At 42.7% G+C, this 23634-nt stretch overlaps 2 protein-coding genes across 9 annotated transcripts in view; one reads left to right on the top strand and one right to left on the bottom strand.

Annotated features, from left to right (window-relative positions):
• The window catches only part of LOC106977900 (oocyte-secreted protein 2), a 127311-nt gene that overhangs the window by 66281 nt on the left and 37396 nt on the right, over positions 1 to 23634 (top strand). The window contains exons 1-3 of one of the 8 annotated variants that reach the window (XR_008290326.1): positions 17033 to 17081; positions 22299 to 22481; positions 22974 to 23220. The exons of 5 other annotated variants lie outside the window; for them this stretch is intronic. The gene's annotated coding sequence lies outside the window, so the exon portion shown is untranslated. Of the gene's footprint in view, positions 1 to 401; positions 4023 to 17032; positions 17082 to 22298; positions 22482 to 22973; positions 23221 to 23634 lie in introns of those variants that run through there. 2 more of the 8 variants (XR_008290323.1, XR_008290324.1) reach the window with 2 other exon arrangements.
• Positions 5472 to 16172, bottom strand: LOC128311755 (oocyte-secreted protein 3-like). The gene is made up of 5 exons (XM_053203132.1): positions 16094 to 16172; positions 11184 to 11362; positions 8774 to 8871; positions 6526 to 6667; positions 5472 to 5725 (listed from the first exon to the last, which is right to left on the bottom strand). Exons 1-5 carry the CDS (start codon positions 16170 to 16172, stop codon positions 5651 to 5653), a joined length of 573 nt encoding a protein of 190 aa, XP_053059107.1. The 3' UTR covers positions 5472 to 5650.

Raw genomic sequence — 23634 nt, 5'->3', positions numbered from 1 at the left:
CCCCTCCCCTCCCATCTCAAAAAAAAAAAAAAAAAACTTAAAAAAAAACTACTATGGGATACAGGATCTGTGTCTATCAGAATTTTGAATTAGTCTCTGCAGCTGTGAGAGATCATTTATTTTTTTCTCTAGAAATAGCACTAAGAATCTCCATCCCAAAGTCCTTATGTGTATTTCAAATAAGTGGATTCTAGGGGTAGACTAGACTCTGTATCTTGAAAATGTATTGGGATATAACTCTCTTGGCCTCATTGTCAAAATTTCTGCTACAAATAATTCCAATTACTGGCATCTTGGTTCACCAAGCTGAAAAAGTAAAGGTCCCTCTGAAATAGTTAATGAATCCAGAGATAAGCATTTGATACATATACATATACTGTGAATGTGTTTCTCTTTTCCAGGGTTCTTTCCAGGCATCTTTCTCCATGGCTAAAGCCAAGATAACCTTTCCATCTCATATACATTGGAAACCTCTTCTATCTGATCAACCAACCCCATTTCCCTTATAGCATGATAAGGATCCTTAAAGGGGGAAAGGGTGTTGCAGGGCAAAGGACGCTACCTGTGGTAAAGCCAGCTGGGAGACAAGGCATCCCAAGCTCAGTCATCTAAAGCAGATCACTTAGCATAGACCCTTAGTTATTAGCAACGTAACAGCAGATTGAAACATTCAGATTTGGAAAGTCCAAGAATTAGCCTCCTCGTTGATCATCAGTTACCCACTATGTTTTCTATTACCCTATAAATACCTGGTTGTTCTCCAGAGCAAGTCCAAAACACAGCATAAAGGAGGTGCAGCCCTCCTAATGCCAGGAAAACCTTCATCTGGCCAGCACCCAAGGCAACATCGGTTTGGGGAACAGGAAGTTGTGAGAGGACCAGCTGCTTTGTGTTATTATAACTGAAGCTTGTCAGGTGTCCACAATAATCCATCATTGGGGGCAGCTTGAAGAGAGACTTTACTCATTATTATAAATAAAACCTCCTAAAATGTAGCATTTATTATTACTAAAGATTCATAAGGCGATTAGAGTAAAATGTATTGTTCGTTAGCACTGAGGAAAATTTATGTAGCTGTGTATTAGGGTTCTCCAGTGAGGTAGAACCAAATGGTACGTATGTTTGTATGTATGATAAGGAATTGTCTCATGTGATTATGGAGGCTAATAAGTCCCAAGATCTGTAGTTGGCAAGCTGGAGACTCAGGAGACCTAACAGTGTGGTTCTAGTCCAAAAGCTTGAGACCCAGAGAGCCAGTTTTGGCTTGAGTCTGAAGGCAGGAAAAACCAGTATCCCAACCTGAAGGCAGTGAGGCAGGAGGAGTTTCCTCTTACTCAGACTCTTTGTTCTATTGAGGCTTACCCACACTAGGCAGGGCGTTGTGCTTTGCTCAGTCTACAGAGTCAAGTGTTAATCTCATCCAGAAACACCCTCACAGACACCCAGAAGAACGATAAGCCAAATGTCTTTACACCCTGTGGCCCAGTCAAGATAGAATTCACCACCACAAGCTGCATGGTCATATCATAACATTGGTCTCTTCTCTAAAGATCAGGTGCCTTTTCTGTAGAATCTGTATGGTCTGCATATGGTATTGGAGACAGGTTATTTAAACAGCAGAATAAAAAGGTCATGAATGTTTTTCCCTGAAGTCCTTAGACGAGCAGGCATCAGACAGGGGGCTCTGAGTGAGGTTTATGTGCAAGGTGAAATACAATTTGAGTCTGTTTCACCAGGGTGGTTGTAAGCAAGCTCTGGAATTTTAAAGAATTGAACTAAGGAGTAGTTAAGGTTACACGACAGTGTTCTGGGGGTAGAGGGGAGGAGATACAATCAGATAAGGGACAGTAGTTGACGATATGTTGCAATGTGATTTAGCGTGAAGAGGTAAAAGAACAACGGAGGTACCATCTGCAGGAAGGGAGAGCAGATGGGCCATGGATGACTAAATGGGAGGAAATGAGGGATAAGAGGCAAAACCAGTTAATTCTGAGAACCCTCAGACTATATTTTCGAGAGAGAAGATAATGATGTGAGTTCATCGATTGTTCAACAGTATTAATCAGACCCAAAGAAAAGATAATATCTAGAGCCAATTGGAACCATTCTCAGCTTTTAGCAACTAGCCTAAGAGTTCCGTTGTGGCTGGGGTGTAGGGGTACAAGAGTGTGTGGCTCCAGGGGTCCCAAACAGGCTGGGTTTGCCACCCACTGCTGACAAAATCCAAAGGCAGAGTAATGAGTGGCCGTGAAGCAAGAAAGGAATTTATTTCAGTGAGGCCAACACCGCGAAGACAGCAGACTAAGGTCTCAAAGACTATCTCCAAAGTGCTAAAAATATTTCCAGGTTTATATAAGGAAAATGTGGGGCAAAGGTCAGTGGGTATGTGCAGGTGGGCAGTGAAGGTCAAATAGGTCACTGTCTTGGAGTCAATCACAGGCGTTGTCTTCCTGGCTCAGCTCAGTCCTTATTGCTTGAGGGGGTTGTTTCGGTTCCCATCAGGGGATGCTTTGCCCTTAGGGTCTTCTGCCTGAGCCAAGAGACAAGCTGGAATGAAGAACCCAACTAGAAAGGCTCAGGTCAAAATGGAGGCAGGTGAAGCCATCTTTTACCATGACTCATGGTCATCGAGAAACCACCCTTTCAAACTATCAGCTAAACTGTACTCCTACACCTGAATCTTGCCCAGAACATGTCCAAATCAAGGAAACATGTAGAAGGTAACTCCACAAAGGCCTTCCTTATGCTAGATCACAGGTTAAGAACCTCTCAAGCAACTGGAATTTGATAGAGCTGAGAAGCCTAAAGTCGGTTCATGCATAATGCTACACTGACATGTATATGATCGCTTCATTAATCTGGAGAACAAAGAGAAAGCTCTCCACACACTTGAAACTCCATATTCCTGAGACCTGGAGTATAGACCAAGGAAGTGGACGCATTTTGAGTCATCTTTAGAGCATCATTAGGACTTTTGAAGATGTTGTCCATAGGGTAGCCTTCATCCTTATGTAGTGGTTCCCAAAATGTGGGCCCTGGAGTGGCAGAATCAGCATCACCTGGGAACTTGTTACAAATGCAAATTCTTGCTGTGTTTTAACAAGCTCCCCGGGTGATTGTGATTCATGATAAAGTTCAAGGGCCTCTTTACTTTGTGGAGGGCTACCCTGTGCGATGATTTTTAGGAATACTAAACACTCTGATTGAGCTGCTGAGGGACTAATTATTCACTGTTATATCTATCCACCTGGGAAAGCTGAGAGGCCTAGCTTCCTCTGTTTCCAATTTTTGACAAAATCTAACTTGGTGATTATACTTTTTAAAGAGATTTCAAGGGTCAAGTTAATCACACATTGTGATCATTGGCCGATGCAAGACCCCCCCCTCTTGATTTAACCGATGTAATCAATCAATCCTCCATCAAAGCTAACTGTTCTAATGTATTGGATGAATAGATTTTGAGTTCAATGTGAAATGTGGGCTGTTTTGTTTGCATAAATCCCTAATTACTTTAAATGGCATTATTGTAGATACCTCATTCTGTCTCAGGGCTTTACCCTTCCTGTTATGTCTAGATATCCATATGGCTGGCTACTTGCTTACTTTGTCTCTCTTTTTTAATGTTTACTTTTTGAGAGAGAGAGAGAGAGAGAGAGAGAGAGAGAGAGAGCAGGGGAGGGGTCGAGATAGAGGGACACACGGAATCTGAAGAAGGCTCCAGGCTGTCAGTACAGAGCCCAATGCATGGCTAAAACCCACAAACCATGAGATCATGACCTGAGCCAAAGTCGAATGCTCAACTGACTGAGTCACCCAGGTACCCCTTCTTGTCTCTTTATTCACAACTATCTTTCTGTGAGTCCTTTTCTCTCCACCCTACCTAAAATTTCACACACATTAACATTTATATCCCCTTTATTTTTTTCCTTCTTAGCACTAAACATATACTATATATTTTACCTATTTTGTTTTTCTTATATATTAGGATGTCAGGTCATGAAGGGAAGAAATTTGTCTTTTTTAAAAAAGTTAATGTGTTCTTAAGGCATAAAACAATACTTTGCTCATAGTAATCTCTTAATATATACTTGTTAACTGAATGAATGGTATTGTGGCACTGTAACTCAAGTGCCAAATCACTGATGTTTCTATTTCAAATACAATTGTGTATAAAAAAATACCCATTTTGGGGGCTGAAGTCAATTGTTAGTACAGAATACTCTTGGAGTATACCTGGCCTGGGCCTCTTCAAATGTACAGGTTCTAGAAATTATGCATTTTTGTATTTGTCTGTCTACCTATTCATCCACACACATGTTTTTGGTGGGTGGAGGTTTATTTTAGAATCTTGGCTTCTGTGCATGATTTCCAGCAGATTTGGGGGGCGGGGATACAGAGGTTTGGACTGCTCCTTGAATGGCTCTTGTTTACATTGGGAAGAGCTGTAAAAATAAGACAAAGGATTGTTGCAGGAGAAGATGGTAAGGGTGGGGAGATGGTGGGGAGTAATATTAGGAAGTGGAGTTTCACAGTTAGCTGGTAAAGTATCAGGAACTTTAGCCCTGGGAACATAGGGAGGGCTATGCAGGGGCATCTCTTCATAGGGGTTGCCGATGTTGCAGAGCCCAAGAAAGCACTTAACCCTGACATTGTAGCCTGCAATCCTATACACGCATAGCCCAGGAGAGACAATCAGAGGGAGGAGTCAGAGGTAGTGAGAAGAAAGCAAAGGAAAAGAAGACTTTTGAAATGGAAACAGCTCTACTTGCAAGGCAAAAAGGTGGTCACAAGAAATAATGCAAGGAAGCAGGCTCCCACACCCAATTTCTTAATGCCTCAGCTCTACCTAGGGAGGTTTGCGGAATCTAGATCTTGCCCTGGTGGACTGAGATCAAGATGTCCTGTACCTTCGCTGAGAAATGCAGCTGTTCCTTGTGAAAACGACAGTGGAAAGAGCCTGGACCATGATAGCTTCAGAGAGGGGCTTTCTCTTGCATGAATTCAGACTAATTGGACGTGCAAATTGAAAATATAATATCACTTTTCTTTTTAGTGTTTTTATTCATTTTTGAGAGACAGAGAGATTCAGAGCACTAACGGGGGAATAGCAGAGAAAGGGGGAGACACAGAATCCAAAGCAGGATCCAGGTTCTGAGCTGTCGGCACAGAGCCTGACATGGGGCTCGAACCCACAAACCGTGAGATCATGACCTGAGTCAAAGTCAGACGCTCAACCAACCGAGCCACCCAGGGTCTCACTTTCTATTCATTCTCTTCCATGTGATCTTACTAGCCATGTTACTGCACACAACCAGCACCCATGTTCAACAGCTGGGTGTTAAATAGCTACTGAGAACAATACTGGTCATAACCTTCCCCCAGGCTCCCACCTTCTTGGTAACTCAGCCCCATAGCATGGAGTGCTAAATTAGAAATGCAGTAAACACAGATATACCATAAAATGTGTCAGTTTTTATTCATGCGTTTGTGGCCACATTGAAAGTTAAAAATACAAATGGCCTCTTCTCAAAGGCATCGTGAAAGGGATTACAAAATGAATTAAAAACATGTAAATATATAAAAACAAAATGCCACATGACTGGGCTGGGTTACTTTCGTGTTGCTGCTGAATGTCCAAGGGCAAAAGCTTCTAAAAGTCATCGGTGAAAGGATGGAAGAAATGCTCTTGAAGTGAATAATTGTGTGGTCCATAAAAAGGTGTGGACTGTGGAAAAACAAGGTCCATAATTAGCTGATATTTGGTGTTTATGAGCTGGGATATTGTTCAAAGGAGGGGGAAGATTATCTCTGAGCTCAAATCCATGGGCTAAAATGGGCATGGAAACAGCTAAAATACATAAGATTAGCTTTAGGATATGATTTTCCTCTAACTCTCAGATAGGAGTTATATCCCAGATGGTCTTGAGATAGTATAGATTTTAAGACTGGGAGCAATGTAGAGCCTAATTCTTAGAGATTATAGGCAAAAAGGAAGACAAAATTCTAGGGAGTCTTCTACATGTTTACAATTTTGTTTGAACTGGACCCAGTGGGAAAACCCAAATGACTTAGCTCATTTGGTTCTTTTAAAGGGCCCTCTCCCACCTTAAGATATTTAATTGCCCCATAAAAGATAAGAAAGATGCTCTACTCTGGTAACCTCTAAACTTATCAACTCCTTCTCTTACAGTCATTGGTTTTGGACTCAGATATTTAGGCATGAAATTTGTAGAGTGAAACCCTTCCTGTTCAAGAAAAAAAAAAATCCTAGGGTGAGGAGAGAATTATAAGACGGGAAGGTAGAGGGTCTTCCTCATATGAATACCAAGTATGGTGTGGTCCAAGCACAAGAGAAAGAACCCAACGTGACTCTACCTCTATGTCTCTACTACAGAATGGTATGCCACTTATACTTCAACGGGGATTTAGACTTTACCTGTTGTTACTTGCCCAAATGCGGTTTTCTTTTCGTCATAGAGTACCTGATTGGGCACATTAAATATTGGCTTTTGCAAGTATCCTTACCCAGTGTTCTCTCCAGTGGGTATAGCCACATCTCATGCAGTATCTGTACTGTATCAAGAACCAGTGTTGAACAGGTGAGGATAGGAGGAAGTCATTGCTCACTTCAGTGTTGTTATAGGACTCATCAGGTGAGATACAGGAGCTTTCAAAAGGTTGGGGAAAGGGAATTAAAAAGGAATACAAAGACTTAAGATATCATTCTGAACTTTGGGATTGAACTTTGGACCCAGCTTTTGCCTGGCCTTGCTGTAACAGCTATAACTTTTTATTTTGTCTTAAGCACAATGCATGATCATGTCCTTGTTCAACTCCCTAGACCCTCACCAAATCCCTCCTTGTTAGATAATAACTTAAGGACACAGAAACTATCCTCTGTTAAATTAAGAAAAACTATTTCAAGAATATATTCACTGTAACTTTTGTTGGAAGACAGTACTGGGTTTAAGGCAAGATTTTCCTAGAATGTCTTGAAGTTTATTAATACGTTAATCAAGATGGAATAAAGGTCTCTTCTTTTTGTTTGAAAGACAACATTGGTCAGGTTGGAAGCTGACACAAGAGCTTGCTAACCAATACAGACTTGAGGAGCCTAGGGATACAAGGCAGTGGTTTTCCAGCCATTCTACCTAGAGTTAAATTTAGGAGTCTCTAGCTGTGTGACGCTGCAAATCTTTAATGTGTCTGTGCCCAAGTTTCTCAAACATTAAATAGGGACAATACAAGTGCCTTACCCATGGGGTTGATAATGATGATTAAAATGCCTGAAGTTCTTCTAAACTTGTGGCTGGCACATAGTAAGTGTTCAATAAACAAGTTCATTAGCAATTAAGGTAATGAAAGTTCTCTCTGGCAAAGCAGAGTTACTTAATCTTATCAGAAAACAGAACAAAAACACATGGCAGAAGACTTTGAAAATCCAATAGCATGTTCACTCAAAAGCTGTGACCTGATGGACTCAATGCTTAACAAACTTTCTGATCCTGTCCCCACAATTCAATTCCAACTGGCTTAGAAGAAATTGTATACTTATGGCTTAAGCCATAGAATTTCCTTTAAATTTTTTTAATGTTTATTTATTAATGAGAGAGGGAGAGAGGGAGAGAGGATAGGAGGAAGGATAGGAGGAAGCGGGGGATCATGAGCAGGGGAGGGGCAGAGAGAGAGAGAGAGAGAGAGAGAGAGAGAGAGAGAGAGAGAGAGAGAGAGAAACAGAATCCAAAGCAGGCTTCAGGCTCTGAGCTGTCAGCACAGAGCCTGATGTTGGGCTTGGACCCACAAACTGCGAGATCGTGACCTGAGCCGAAGGCAGATGCTTAACTGACTGAGCCACCCAGGGGCCCCTCTTTTTCTTTTTTTAATAAGCTGTTTGGTACTATTTTTCTCCTAATTTTTTGAAATTTCCAGAGAAGACAGGTGTATCTTATACTACTTTCCAGGACAGGAATCTATGGGAAAAACAACTTAACTTCTCTAGGTCCTGTCCCTTAATTTTCTAAGGAATCAGGAAAGTATTATCTGATGGCAAATTTGGGAGAAGGAACTGGCCATGCTTAGTTTAGGCAGAACACCGTTCTCTTTGTGGAGTCCGACTTCAGAGGGCCGTGTTCTGGTCTGCTCCACAACCAGGAGGCCAACCTCTGCCAAAAGCACTTCCGGAGCTTTATAGGCAAGGGGGACACCTGTATTTTTCCAGCTCTTCCTTCCCCTGGGTCTGCAAGCTCATTTCAGGGGGACTTGCATGAGGCTTTCCAGTTGTAGGGCTAAAGCTTCATTTGCCCGTGCCTTTACTATACATAAAACTACATTCTGATTGACATCTTTCATAGCCTATGATTTATTAATGGATTTCGAATGCAGGAGGGGAAATGGATTATTATGTCTCTGCCTTCCCAAACCTCAACTTCCTGCCTTAGAAATCTGCGTAGATGCTGTGCGTCAAGTGTTGGTGCTGTGAGTTATGTTTGGCAGCAAGTTTCATGATCTGTGGGAGAAAGGATAGAAGGAACCCAAGGGTCTAAAACTAAGAAGCGAAGTCCACTCCCGGTTTTGTAATTCTGTGTAACTCACTTGTCCCGAGCTTTGACCTCTGAGTAGTGGGCTTCTGTAGAGGTTCAACAGCATTGACAGACACCCTGAGAAGCTATATAAAAACAGTCACGATTTTCAAGGTTTCCAAGTAGATAGCAGTGCATTTCAGCAAAGAGCTATCGGTATTGAAGGAAGGAGCCAATGGAGTTTTTGGACTGACCTGGGAACTGTACACTCCAGGTGAAGTTTAGCAGAAATGGATTGATTCTTTGGTACATAGGTGAGCCAGGAATGGAAGACGGCTCCATCACAGAAGACCTGGTGGGAAAAGAGGCCCTTGAAACAGGTGTTCAGTTGTCTCAACATATTTTAATATATTTGAATAAAAAATTGGCCACACAGTGTCTCCAGAGATCATGATATTTACCCCAGTTAGGGTAGTTAAATTCTCTTTGGCAAAGCAGAGGCATTTAGCTGCATCACACAACAGAACGAGAGGGGGTGGCAGAGGCTTTTGAATAGAACTGGAGGTTGAAGGTCATTCGACCCTGAAAGTTTTGCGTTAGACTCTTCAAATCAAGATTCTAGGGAGGAAAAATTTTCCACAGCTGCTGGGGAGAAAAGTTGTTCCACGAGAAGAGGACTTTTAAGATGACCCTTATCGAGGGGTATCTGAAATGCTTTCTCTGATCTCCGTATTAAAACGTGGTATTTTTTCTTTACTTCTGGACTCCAGATCCTTGAAAAACTCTTAGACCAAAAGGAAGACAGCTAACGGAAAATTATGTATTTGTGCTAAACAACTGAGTTTTCTGAATGGAAAACATGTACTCCTCTTAGGGAATTTTGAAGTGTATTTGGTGTTCAACAAATGAGATTTAGTTCCTATAAGCAGATCAGCCTGTTTTCATTCTGTAACAATTTGCATGTATTTCCACCTAACTTTTTTTCCCCGCCTTTTTTTTTTTTATAGTCAACATATACTATATATATAGTTAAAAAAAAAAAAAAAGATCTACAGATCTCTCGTTTCCCTACTTCAATAGAGAGGTTCTCAAGCTGTTGGATTATTGTATAAATTTATTAGTTGCATAGTATCCTATTAGATGGATGAAGCATGTATTTCCTGGGGTCTCTTGATTTGTCTGGTTCAGTGATTCCGGTGAAGGGGTGAAACAGGAAAAAAGCAGTTTTAGAAATGTGAAGTGTTGTCATCTGGTTTATGTAGCAATGAGGCTAAGAGTTGAGGCTGTGTTTGCTCTCATGGTTCTAAGCTCCTTTAGCGAAAGGCTGCTCAGAGCACAAAGGTGGGGGAGAGGGCAAGTGTGATGGGTTAGGCCAGGTTGTTCAACGACGATGCTGTTGGCATTTCAGGCCACATAATCCTTTGTTGTGGGGACTGTCCTGTAGGGTGTCTAACATCGTGTGTGGCCCCTACTCACTCAATGCCAGTAGCACCCTACCACCTGCCCGGTTTTGACAACTAAAATTGGTGCTAGACATTTCCAAATGACCATGGGGTGGGCGGGGGTGGGGAGGCAAAAAATCATCCTGCTTACTGATCCCTGATCCCTGATCAATACTGAGTTAGGCTGTTGCCAAGGACTCTAGGAGTGGCAGGTGCCTTGAACCTCTAGAAGCATCTCAAATGCCTTTGGATCTCTCCAAGGCAGGTGTAGCGGAGTAGAGCTAAGTGACTAGCATGGCATTGTGGGGGGAATAAGGGCTGGTGCAAGGTGCTGGACCAGCATGAACTGTGCTTTCAGACCACGATCCTTATGGGTCTGGGAAGGGGGTCCAGTGAAGGAACTTCATGCTCCCATGTCCAAGTTTTCCCTTACCTGTGACTTGAAGGCCAGGTTCCTGGCAGAAAATATTTAGCCCCATGTTTAAAGCAACGCCCACGAAGATGAGATAAATCGGATGTATTATACTCACCTTTGGTGTGGTAGAAACCTCCTACATCGAAACCCTCCCAGAGCTTTCCTTATTAGGATATTGGTACTCAGATTTTTGGTACTCTCTTGTGAGGAAAAGAACAAGTAAAGCAGATTGCTAGTTCAAGACCCTCCCAGATCTCCCTTTCCTCCAAATCCCCATGGTCTTAAAAAAAAAAAGTCATTGTCGTACATTCTATAATTAGAGTTGCTTATCCCAGAGTCATAACTGAAAACAAAATAAAACTAAGAGCTTATTAGCATAGGTGTCAGCAGACCTGGTTTCTGGCCCTGACTTCCCGAGTTTGGTTACATCACTGGCCCCTGTGCCTCAATTCTTTAATCTATGTAAGTGTAGATGACATCAACCTCGTGAAATTCTGAGGATTAGAAACTGTGTGAAAATGCTGGCTAATCTATCATGCTATCCATGTAATAATGGGTATGCTACACTTCCTAAGAGAAAGCTCTTTGAGTTTCTTATTCACTGTCCATGTCCTACACACGGTAGGTCTCTGGTGAATGTAAACAGAAAATGTTCTTCAGGTTCTTTCTATGCATCTGCTCAGTCTGTGGTACCAGTGATCAAGACCAGTAGCCTGTTATAATAATAATAAATAATAAGAACAAACATAAAGCAGTGCTTCCAAAGACTGTACAGACGGTACCCGGGAGAACGATTCCTTCTCTTACCTGCGTCGTAATTCCGCACAGACTAACAGGATAGTCAAATTCAAGTTTGTCCGGCCACACTCGAATTGCCTGACAGCCAGTCCCCAGAAATAACTCATCAGGGCCTACCAATTCATCTCTGTAAAACAGTGCTCTTTTAACTACAACGAGAAAATTCAAACGGCTGCATTCCACCAACACTGTTAAAGGAGGCAAAGAAAAAAGAAGACAGTCAGCAAATCTGTTTCAGTGAACAGCTCCAAGAAGTTTGAGCAGGACTATTAGGTACCAAGAAGGAAGACCATTTTCAACTACAAGAAATGGAACTTCGAGATCTGTGGAAAACACGATTCCCTTCACGGCATTACATGGGGCTCTCTACCTCTCTCAGACTGCCACTCCCAGGTGACCAGAGTGAATTCACACAGCACTCAGAATTTTTACCTGAGAAAGAAGCGTGGTGATGTGTCTTTAAGCCTCCACCTTGGGTGGAGGAGCAGAGGACTGCATCTTTATTAGGGCATTCGTGCTAGGAACTGAGTTCCCCAGCACCTAGTATTAGAAAACTTGGACTTGGTGAAAATAGATCCCATGTTTTAACTTTTGCCCATGGCTGTGTGCCACACAGTAGCAGGTGTGCAGTAAATACGGTGAGAATGAAGGGACTTTTTCAGGGTCACAGAATACAGAGCTGAGACTGAAAAATCACACTGGGTCATTGCTCTTTGGACTACATCACATTACCTTGGGGAATCCCATTGTCATGCCTGACCTAGACCTCTCTCCCAAGTTTGAGAGTTACCTCTATAATTAGCTGCTAGACATCTGAGTGGATATTTGAAGTAGTTCTCTCAAAGGTATGTGTACAATCCAGAAGCTCTGATTGACCCTACTCCTGGTTTGCTCTCCACCTTGGTCAACAGCACCACAATCCATCCAACTTCTAAGCCGTGAAATGCTAGGATTTCTTCGAACTCCTTGTCCTTCATACCTGCATCTCGTCTATTCCTGAGCCTTCTCACTTTTACCTTCAAAATTTATCTCACTTGGGGTGCCTCGTGGCTCAGTCAGTTAAATGTCTGACTTCGGCTCAGGTCATGATCTCATGGTTCATGAGTTTGAGCCAACGATGCTCTGTGCTGACCACTCAGAGCCTAGAGCCTGCTTCAGATTCTGTGTCTCCCTCTCTCTCTGCCCCTCCCTTTCTAGTTCTCTCACTCTCTCAAAGATAAACATTTAAAAAATTTGGATTCTTGTGAATCCAATACTCTGGATTGGGTATTAGATTGGCCAGTTGGTATTGGACTGGGTGTTGGGATTGGCCAAGACCCTGGCCCAAACTACCACTGTCACTATCCAGAAAGATAGAAGCTCTTTACTGCTATGCCTTTGCTGCTGGAAATAGTCAGGCCCACAGCAGGTAAATAGGCAAGGAAGGAAAATGTTAGACGGAAATTGAGCATTCTGGTGCCGCCTGTCCTAAATACCAGGAGGGGAGAAACAGAAGGATAACATGGACCTTACTTTCAGGAAAGGAGGCAAGGGCTTGATCGGATTCTAGACCTTTGTGGGGGACCTGAAGTATTGTGATGTTACTATAGTAACAGAAGTAGCCCAAATAAAGCTGCTGGAGCCTGAGTGCATGAGGGCAAGATTTAGTATTAAAGGTGACTTAGTTAGGGCACAGGAGTCCTTGCTTATCCGTGGTTTCCCTTTCTGCAATTTCAGTTTCATGCAGTCAACTGTGGTCAGGAAGCAGATGATCCTCCTCTTTGTTTTTTTTAAAGTTTATTTTGAGGGGCGCCTGGGTGGCGGAGTCGGTTGAGCGTCCGACTTCAGCCAGGTCACGATCTCGCGGTCCGTGAGTTCGAGCCCCGCGTCAGGCTCTGGGCTGATGGCTCAGAGCCTGGAGCCTGTTTCCGATTCTGTGTCTCCCTCTCTCTCTGCCCCTCCCCCATTCATGCTCTGTCTCTCTCTGTCCCAAAAATAAATAAACGTTGAAAAAAAATTTTTTTTTAAAAAAATAATTTTGAGAGAGAGAGAGCATGCATGTGCGAGCGAGTTCGGGAGGGGCAGAGAGAGAGAGAATCCTAAGCAGGCTCTGCACTGACAGCACCGAGCCCAACATGGGGCTCAAACCCACAAACCATGAGATCATGACCTGAGCTGAAATCACGAGTCAGACACCTAACTGACTGAGCCACCCAGGCGCCCAGATGATCCTCCTTCTGACTTCAGAAGGTCAGTAGCAGCGAATGGGGTGGTGTGGAACAGCACAACACCTGCGTCATTCACCTCCCTTCATCTCAACACGTGGGCATTGTATCATCTCACATCATCACAAGAAGAAGGGTGGTTATGGTATAATAAGGTATTTTGAAAGAGAGTGATAACTTTTATCACACTATATTATTATAATTGTTCTATTTTATTATCGGCCATTGTTGTTAATTGCTTACTGTGCCTAATTTATAAATTAACCTTCATCGTTTGTATGTGCGTATGGGAAGAAATATGGCATACATAAGGTTCAGTAGTACCCACGGTTTCAGTCAGCCACTGGGGGCCTTGGAATGTATCCCCCACAGAGAAGAGGGGACCACTCTAGAAATTGCACAAAGTTACTCATTGTTGGCTCTGAAGTACAAGAGACACTTGACCATGACAATAAGTCCTAATAGCCTCATATGCCTCTTTGCTACCAGGCATTTCCAACCACTGGGACACAGACAGACACACACACAGTTTCAATTTCATGGTCCAAAACTTTGAGAGTGATTTATCTTTACAAAGCACCTGCGTATTCATTCTTTCCTTGGACCATCACATTTCTAATATTATTTTAAGTTTGAACTTCTTAATATCCTTGAGGAATTGAATGAGCGTCTCTGTGTTTGGCAGACTTGGAAATAGGGACTCAAGGGCCTGGCTGGCCAAGTGTATGAGCTGGTCAGGGGTCATCTTGACAGGCAAGCCCGGTCAGGCCAGGGCTCCACCACGTCACACAACTGGTTTACAAGGGATTACTTGTTGAGAAGTCATTCTGCCTTCCACAATCCTTCATGCACCTGACTTGGTTTTGTGACTGCTGAGAGCAGTTGTGGGGTGGCTGAGACCCTAAGTCAAACGAATGCAACGGTTCTCAGCACACTATTCTCATCTTTATTACCCGACCCTGGTCTCCTGGTTGGGGTTCCTACAGTGAGTAGGAAAAAGACCAAAGTCCTTAACATGAGCTGCCCTAACCTGGCATCTGCCCCAGAAGTAAGCCAGGCCCTGTTTTTCAGGTTCTAGGGCCGGATGGGGTGGGGACAGATCCTGTGCTCTCTTCCTGGGGAACCTGCACAAAGCGGGGGTGGTCATGTTTGATTTTTTTTCCTCCCTGCCTCACTCCTGAGTCCTGATGTTTCCATCACAGAATCTTCTATCCCTAGCTTCCCTACAACTGGGACATTGTCCTTCAGCTCTCTATGAATGGCTGGGCCAGCACATCACCCCAGGCCTGGGGAAGGCTTGTTCTTAGAGCATGCCCTGTGCAGAGAGGATGGCCTTCTTGCTTAAGATCCACACCCCCTCATCTCATACCCCCCCCACTGCCCTTTCTACCCTCCCTTGTCTACTCAAGTCACCATTTTCCACTTCCCTGTGTTCCGTTCACATTGGTCACAGTCCAACAGCCTACACACAGATCACCACTTCAGAAACAGAGACATTTCGCCCAACTCTTTTTTAACTTAAGCCAGAAAAGCAGAGAGTCATTCCCTGTTCTCAGTCCTACCCCAAGACAGGACATCCCCAAGGTCCTACCTTACATAGGACTTCTTCAGGAAGGCTCTCCTGTCCCCTGGGAACCACATCAATTCTGCTTGTTACATGCGCTTGTAATCTGACTTTCCCTTCTGAGCATTTAGAACAGTTTATAAATCTCTTAGTTTTTAAATTAACATCTGCTTCTTTTGATGTGACCCAACGTCTGTGATCTGCATGGCTTGAATATATTATGAGGGGTTCTGCACCAGATTTTCTCCAGGTACCAGAGTGGGACCTTGCAGTGCCTGTGGGGGAAACCAGCAGTCTGACAGCCCGTTTGGGGACGAACCAGACACACGGAATCAGAAGGTGGCTTGAGGTCAGGCTTTATGGCATGCTGAAGGCCAGTTTACGCTTCATCCAGCTGGCTGCTGGGAAGCATCGGAATTTAAAAAAAATTTTTTTAACGTTTATTTACCTTTGAGAGAGAGAGACAGAGCACGAGTGGGGGAGGGGCAGAGAGAGACTGAGACACAGAATCCAAAGCAGGCTCCAGGCTCTGAGCTGTCAGCACAGAGCCTGACGCGGGGGCTCAAACTCATGAATCGTGAGATCATGACCTGAACTGAAGCCGGACACTCAACCGACTGAGCCACCCAGGCGCCCTGAAGCACCAGAATTTTTAAGGAGGGGTTTGGTCAGAGTCTCATCTTAAGAAACAGGCACTTGCATTGCATCTTGTGCAGTGATGCTCTGGATGGGAAGAGAGGCAGTTCGACGAGGCAGGCCAGTTAACGTGTGATCAAGGGGCTAAGGTTTAAAGTGAAAGAACAGAGGAGGTGCTGGGAAAGGGGAGAGAAAAGCCACATGACAGAGCAGAAGGTCCAAGGACGGTTTGGTGGGAATTTCCATCAGCTGATGTGTGGAAGAAGTGGGAGAAGAGAGACTAATTCCTAGAACCTGCAGAAAACACAACTCCTTGAGCTCAGTATTCCTTCACTCATTCAACAGTATCCGGCTGGACACAAGGGGAAAATAAAGCGCGGAGCCAGGAGAGTCAGAGTTCTTAAATTTTGGAGGGGGGAAGGGCAATCGAGTCTAAGTCACCAGAAGCCCCACGGCTCGTGGTGGTTGAGAAACTCCCCCTTCAAGGCACCAGCATTCGGGGTCACCTTTGATACCTGGCTCTTGCCCAGAACACGTCCAAATCAAAGAAGCGAGTAGGAGCAGCCATCCTCCCAAACCCACACAGGCCTTCATGATGCTGGATGCCGGGTCGAGAGCTCCTCGGGCAACAGGAAGCTGGGAGGGGCTGGGGGAGCCTGCAGTGTTTTTATACCTGAGGCCACACTCAGATGTGTTCAATTAAGCCACTTCAGAGAAGAGGGAGAAGGCCGGTGACCTATTGTCAGCTCCAGATCCTGACGTCCCACTCTCTCTCGATCACTTGGGTATGGAAATCTGCAGTGATATACAGAGTGAGCCCAACCAAGCATTACACAGTGTCCAGAGGACTGTCTTTGCTAGGACCTTTGTAGGCCAATTTTTGGTACTTTGTGGGACGAGTTAGGGATGCCACAAAGCTCTGACCCCAGGATGCATTTCATCCCCCACCACTGGAGTATTTCCCCACCCCCACAGTTTATGGCGTGCTTTCTTTTTTCTTTTCTCTCTCTCTCTCTCTTTCTTTCTTTCTTTCTTTCTTTCTTTCTTTCTTTCTTTCTTTCTTTTTCTTTCTTCCTTTCTTCCTTTCTTTCTTTCTTTTTCCTTCTTTTTCTCTCTTTCTTTCCTTCCTTCCTTCCTTCCTTCCTTCTCTTTCTTTCTTTTTCTTTCTTTCTTTCTTTCCTTCCTTCCTTCCTTCTCTTTCTTTCTCTTTCTTTCTTTCTTTCTTTCTTTCTTTCTTTCTTTCTTTCTTTCTTTCTCTTTCCTTCCTCCCTCCCTCCCTCCCACTCTCTCTCTCTTCCTTCCTTCCTTCCTTCCTTCCTTCCTTCCTTCCTTTCTTTCTTTCTTTCCTGTAAGATTTCTTGTAAGAAATCAACCTTGACAGAGTCCCAGTATCTTGATTTACTGTTCTCCTTAGAGGCCAGACAGTCTAACCTTTGGTAAAACCAGGTTTGACATATTTCCAGAGAGACACAGCGGTAGACTAGCACTGGTGGACGCTCATGGGTGAGCCATATGTATCTCCTGCAGAGTCTGTTTAATCAGAAGATTTTCAAAATTCCTATGGCCTGTGAAAAGCTATGTGTGTGTGTGTGTGTGTGTGTGTGTGTGTACTGTAGGTAAATATATACCTACTATATACATATATATATATATGCACCATGTACAGATATAATATATAAGTATAGTGAATATATATATGCTGTATGTGTAAAACTTTATTCTTTTTTTTTTTTTTTTTGAGAGAGAGAGAGAGCACAAGCAGGGGGAGGGGCAGAGAGAAGGAGAGTCAGAATCCCAAGCAGGCTCTGCACCATCAGTGCAGAGCCTGATGTGGGGCTGGAACTCACAAATCGTGAGACCCTGACCTGAGCCGAGATCGAGAGTCAGATGCTTAACCAACTGTGTCACCCAGGTGCTCCTGTGATAAAATACAAACACTTTAAAGGTAATTAATATTTACTGCTAAATTTTCCCTGAAAGATGTGTCCATTTATCTTCATGAAGGGAGTAATGATATTGTCTGTTTTCTAAGGATCCATCACCACTGAAGGTGAATAGATCTCTTAAATTTTTTAAAAAATTTATTTATTTTTGAGAGAGACAGAGAGAAGGGGACTGACAAAAACAGAGGGAGAGAGAATTTCAAGCAGGCTCTGTGCCGACGGCAGAGAGCCTGATGCGGGCTCGAACTCACAAACCACGAGATCATGACCTGAGCCAAAATCAAGAGTCGGATGCTTAACTGACTGAGCCACCCAGGCACCCCAATAATGTTTCTTTCTATTGCCCAATGATATTCCATGGTCTAGGTTACCACTGTTTGTTTGACTGCTCACTCAATGAACGACATATGGGCTGTTGTGGCATTCTGCCATCTGTGTATTTTTCTGTATGTTGTCATTGTGAATAAAGCTGCTAGGAACAATTCTATCTAGGTTTTTGTGTGAAAATCAGCTTTCATTTCTCTGAGACATGCACCTGTCCTATTAGGTGCTCAATAGATATCTACTGAAGAATTGAATGAATAGATCAACGAGAAAAAACATAAAACAAAGTATACCACATGTGGTTATCTTCTCATTTTTTTGAGTTTATTTATTTTGAGAGAGAGAGCAGGGGAGAGGCAGAGAGAAAATCCTAAGCAGACTTGTCAGCACGGAACCTGATGTGGGGCTCAATCTCCCAAACTGTGAAATCGTGACCTGAGCCAAAATCAAGTGTTGGACGCTTAACTGACTGAGCCACCCAGGTGTCCCTCTTCTGTAATTTAACAAGAAGCCTATTTGTGAGAATTTACTGTGCCATTAAAAGGGCCATTAACATGTCACACTTTTCTACAGATGTGCAAAACTTGTCCTTAACTCCATGGTTCTTATACAGTGTCCTGGGAGCCCAGAGGCACTGCAGAGAAGTTCCAGGGCTACCAGAGAATACTTTAAAATTTCCAGGGACACAATGATGCTTGAAAGCTGGCAGGTGCTGTACAAATAGCTCGTTCAAGGTAACCCATAGTTCTGACATCTGATGGCGCTATGTTCCTTTCAGTGAGGCCGTATCCTTGTGGGGCTGGTGGTGTTGTGGTTGCTGTAAAAAGCAGAAGCAGTCACTGTGGGAAAAGAAATGTGGAACAAAAAATAGAATGTTGATGTCCAACCTGATTCCAAAATTTAAGAAGCTATGTATTGTCAAACAGGCATACACATTCTGTTAGTAAGTAATTGTGGTTACTTAATCAATAAAGTAAGCACATTAATTTTTCTTTCAATGCATGTGTTCTAATGTTTTCAAATGGCTATGAAGTTGTTAGGGCATAAGTATATACTAAATTATTTTTGATGTAACCACTTCATACATGAAGCCATTAGTATTTTTGACCTACAGATACTGTAAAAAAAATACTGAGCAATTAAGAGAACTGTGTGAATATTGGGGACCCTCTGCTGTGAGTCATCCCTTATCCTGTAAATTTTACAAGAGAAACAATTCTTCATGTGAAAGAAAAAGCCTGGCAAATAGAAATGGAACTCTAAGCCCAAAGCAGCAAGAAGGAAAAGCTGTAGACATGTGCAGGGGTTTCTTGACATGAATAGAAGTGTTCCTTTCAGAGGCTCTGAAAGACGAGGTTGGCTGAGCTGGTCCAGAGCTGACTGAGCGTAAGACCGAGGTGTCTTGTTTCCCTTAGACAGAAGCCAGGCCTGTATGTGGGACCAGTGGATACCATAGCTAGAGAGATTTCTTCTTTTTTCTTTTCTTTCTTTTTCCTTTCTCCCTTCCTTCCTCTTCTTTCTCTTCTTTCCTTTTCTTTCTTTCTTCCCTCCCCTCCACTCCCCTTCCTTCCTCTCCTTTCCCCTCCCCCTTCTCTCCATCTGCACGCAAGTGTTAGTGGGACAAACCTGAAATGTTTTAGTGTTACTAGCTACTTATCTGAGAGTTCATGTGAGTCAGTTAGGTGTCTTGGGGATCGCACTGGACACAAAAACACAAATGGCAGTGAACTACAAATGACAAAGGCAAATGATTCCTTGGCCCTGGACTGACTTTCCCCTGGTCCTTGTAAAAAGCCCACTGTGGACTTAGCCGGCTGTGCTAATTATTTTGTGAACAGTGTAGAGGGAATCTGTTCTAATTACGACTCCTGTTCCAGAAGCAGTAAGTAAAATGCAGCCAAATACAATTTGAAGAAAAAAAAATTAAACAAATTTCCATGGCAACAATACCACAAATGAAGTCAAAAGGCAAATGACTGCCTGGGAGGCAAATATTGTCATCTTACGTCACAGATAAAAGCATAATCTCCCCGATACATAAAGAAATCTACATAATGCAGAAAAAGAAATTAGAAAAATGAGCAATGAGAAAGATCTGTAAATGTTCCTAACTTTATGAGGTCTTCACTACAAGGAGACAACATCACCTATGATTCACTCTTGCAAAAAGGTTTAACTTGAGTCTAATTATGAGGAAATAATCAGACATATTCTGAATGAATATTGTGAAACATATTAAGACAGCTAGCTGTGACTCTTCTAAAAAGAAATCTTCATAAAAAAGAAGATTCAGGAGGGGTAACTCAATAAAAAGAAAACTCAGTAAGAATGAGCAAAATGTTTGGACAGAGAGATGGCAAGGAAGCACACAAAAAGTTGTGCAATGTCACTAATTACTAGCAAAATGCACATTTAAAGGACAATGAGAGCCACACCTACTAGGAGGGCAAAAATTAAAATGACCCATAACACCAAGTATGGGTGAGCAATTAAAAATCTAAATTTCTGGTGAGATTTCAAAATGACACAATCGTTTTGGAAAAGAGATTTGCAACCTCTTAAAAAATGAAACATAGACTTTCCATACAACCCAGAAATTCCAATTCTGAGTATTTATCCAAGAAAAATTATTATATATGTCTATACAAGGACATATACACAAATATTTATAGTAGCTTTGTTCACAATAGCCCCAAACTGGAAACAGCCTCAATCTCTATCAATTCATAAATAATTAAACAACTAGTGGGACAGCCACACAATGAAATACTACTCAGCTGTAATGAGGAACAAAGTACCCTTACCGCTAACAACTTGAATGAATCTCAAAAGCGTTAGGCTAAAAGAAATATAGCAGGCACAAAGGTTGTGTACTGTATGAGTCCATTTAAATCATTAAAATTTTTTTTTTAATGTTTATTTATTTGAGAGAGGGACAGAGCATGAGCGGAGGAGGGGCAGAGAGAGAGGGAGACACAGAATCTGGAGCAGGGTCCAGACTCTGAGCTGTCAGCACAAAGCCTGGTACAGGGCTCAAACCCACGAACCCACAAGATCATGACCTGAGCTTGGACGCTCAGGAGCTTGGACGCTCAATTGACCATGAAATTGGACGCTCAATCGACTGAGCCACCCAAGTGCCCCTAAATGACATTTTGGAGAGGACAATATTATAGGGACTGAAAACAGATATGTGGTCGCCTGAGGCTGGGTCTCGGAGATCAGCTGACTGCAAAGAGGTATATGAGAACATTTTGGGGTAATGGAAATGTTCAGTGTCTTGATTGTTGTGGTGGTGACCTGACTGTATACATTTATCAAGACTTACGGAACTGTAATATAAAAAGAGTGGATTTTATTGTCTGTAAAGTTTGCCTTATTTTTTTTAAATGTTTATCTATTTTTGAGAGTGAGAGTGCGTGAGCAGGGGAGGGACAGAGAGAGGGGGGCAGAGGAACTGAAGTGGGCTCTCTGCTGAGAGCAGAGACCCCAACGTGGGGCTTGAACCCATGAACCGTGAAACCGTGACCTGAGCCGAAGTTGGACGCTCAACCGACTGAGCCACCAGGCACTCCAAGTTTGCCTTAATTTTTAAAAAGGAAAAAAATAATAGAATTTAAACTGAAAAAGAAAGTTGAGGGTAAGATTTTAGTGTATGATAGAAGATTAAAGAGAGATAATAAAACCAATGCATCAGTCTTTATTGTACTCAGAATAAAGCAAATAGCAATATATAGCCATAAGAAGACAATACAGAGGACAACTGGGAAAACTCAAATTGGCCTGTACATTAGATGATCGCCCTCAATAAGTCTAGAGGTTTCTAGAACCTCAAATACAGTAAGTAAAGAGGGAAAAATCCTATCTTGCATTCCTACTGCCCATACTGACAAAAATTGAAATGTATTTTCATTAAGACACATTATTGGGACGCCTGGGTGGCTCAGTCGGTTAAGCATCTGACTCTTGATTTCGACTCAGATCATGATCCATGAGATTTAGCCGCTCGTGGGGCTCTGAGTTGAGTGTGGAGCCTGCTTGGGATTCTCTCATTTCCTCCCTCTCTCTCTCTTTACCCGCCCCCCCCCCCCCGCCTCCCCCCACACATGCACTGTCTCAAAATAAAGAAATAATTTCTTTCTTTCTTTTTTTAAAGACATATGTGGAACACCTGTGTGGCTCAGTTGGTTAAGCGTCCAATTTTGGCTCAGGTCACGATCTCACGGTTCATGAGTTCTAGCCTCTCGTGGAACTCTGTGCTGACAGATCATAGCCTGGAGCCTGCTTCGGATTCTGTGTCTCCCTCTCTCTCTACTCCTCCCTCGCTTGCACTCTGTCTGTCTCTCTCTCTCTCAAAATAAATAAATAAATAAACAAACCTTAAAAATAAAAAAAGACACGTTATTAAAGCTTTTTGGTACTTAAAATGTAGTTTGCAATGTTTTTTTTTAAGTACTTAAAGATTTTTCAGGAATTGGGAGTTTATTGAAAAAGAAAAAAAAAAAAAGATCACGAAAACCTGAAGATAGATGCTCATGAGTCGAAAGAAGACAAATAATCCAGAGATAGAGATGATCCTGTTTTCAATGCCTTCATCCTTACCCTGAAAGCACTGCTCTCCTAGAGATATAATCAGGTAATTTAAAGATTTAAACCAGCTGTTCCTTAATCAGCTTGCTAACAAGTTGCTAATAGTTGTAGTTTTGCAGATTGGCAGGGATGGGGGCTAAGATGCTGTTACTGAAGGGCGACTGGCCGTCTTAGGTGGAAGGGCATGCAACTATTGACCTCAGGGTCATGAGTTCAAGCCTCATGCGGGGCATAGAGATTACTTAACTGGAGACACTGTGATGCCCATCTGTGTCCAAGGCTTGATCTTCACTTGGACCTCCCTTTAGTACTGCCCACCTAGCTGGCAATATCTATGAAATGATGTTTTAATGTTTTTTTCTAATACACACAAAATGTTAAAAGCACAATATTAACATTAATATATATTTGTGTCTATATTCAATTGGAACATAACTATTTGGTAAACTCTTAAGTAGAAAAAATGTTAATTACTTCTATTTCTTTTTTACTGCTTGCTTCACCCCCAACCCCACCCCAACCCCCAATCTATTATTAGGTACCAGGTTTGCCAAGTTATAGAAATGCAAAAATACGTGGAAATAGTCCTTGCCCTTGAAGATCTCGTCCTTTAGTGGCCTTTACTTTTAGAACAGTCTGTGAACGTAGCAGGTAAAAATCCAGGTAATATCGGGGACACCTGGGTGGCTTGGTTGTTAAGCATCTGACTTCAGTTCAGGTCATGATCTCACAGTTTGTGAGTTTGAGCCCCACACTGGGTGAACTTGAGCCCCGCTTCAGGTGAGCTCGTGTCCCTTTGGGTAAACACAAGGCTTGCTCTGGGTGAGCCCCACTTCTCTTTCTCTCTCCCTGCCCCTCCTGGGATTCTCTCTCTGCTTCTTGCTCGCTTGTGCCCTCTCGAAAGAAAGAAAGAAAGAAAGAAAGAAAGAAAGAAAGAAAGAAAGAAAGAAGAGAAAGATCCAGGTAATATCAAGGAATGGTATTAGATGCAAGTTAAGTGCATCTATCTAATCATTTCTAATTTCTGTAAGCTTCTGCTCCTTCTGTGCTATTAAAAAGAGCACAAGCCCTCTGAAGTCTAGAACTGGTGATCTGAAGACAGAAAAAGCAGGATGCTTTGGAACCAAACATTCCTTCAGGCTGCTTTTCCCAGTGAGATTCTGAATTTCCATTTTTTAGTTGCATCTTTTGTCTTGAAG

Source organism: Acinonyx jubatus, chromosome D1, assembly GCF_027475565.1.
Source record: "Acinonyx jubatus isolate Ajub_Pintada_27869175 chromosome D1, VMU_Ajub_asm_v1.0, whole genome shotgun sequence".
Taxonomy (NCBI): Eukaryota; Metazoa; Chordata; class Mammalia; order Carnivora; family Felidae; genus Acinonyx; species Acinonyx jubatus.
The sequence above is the reverse complement of the archived record's forward strand: the minus strand, read 5'-3'. Positions and strand labels throughout refer to the sequence as shown.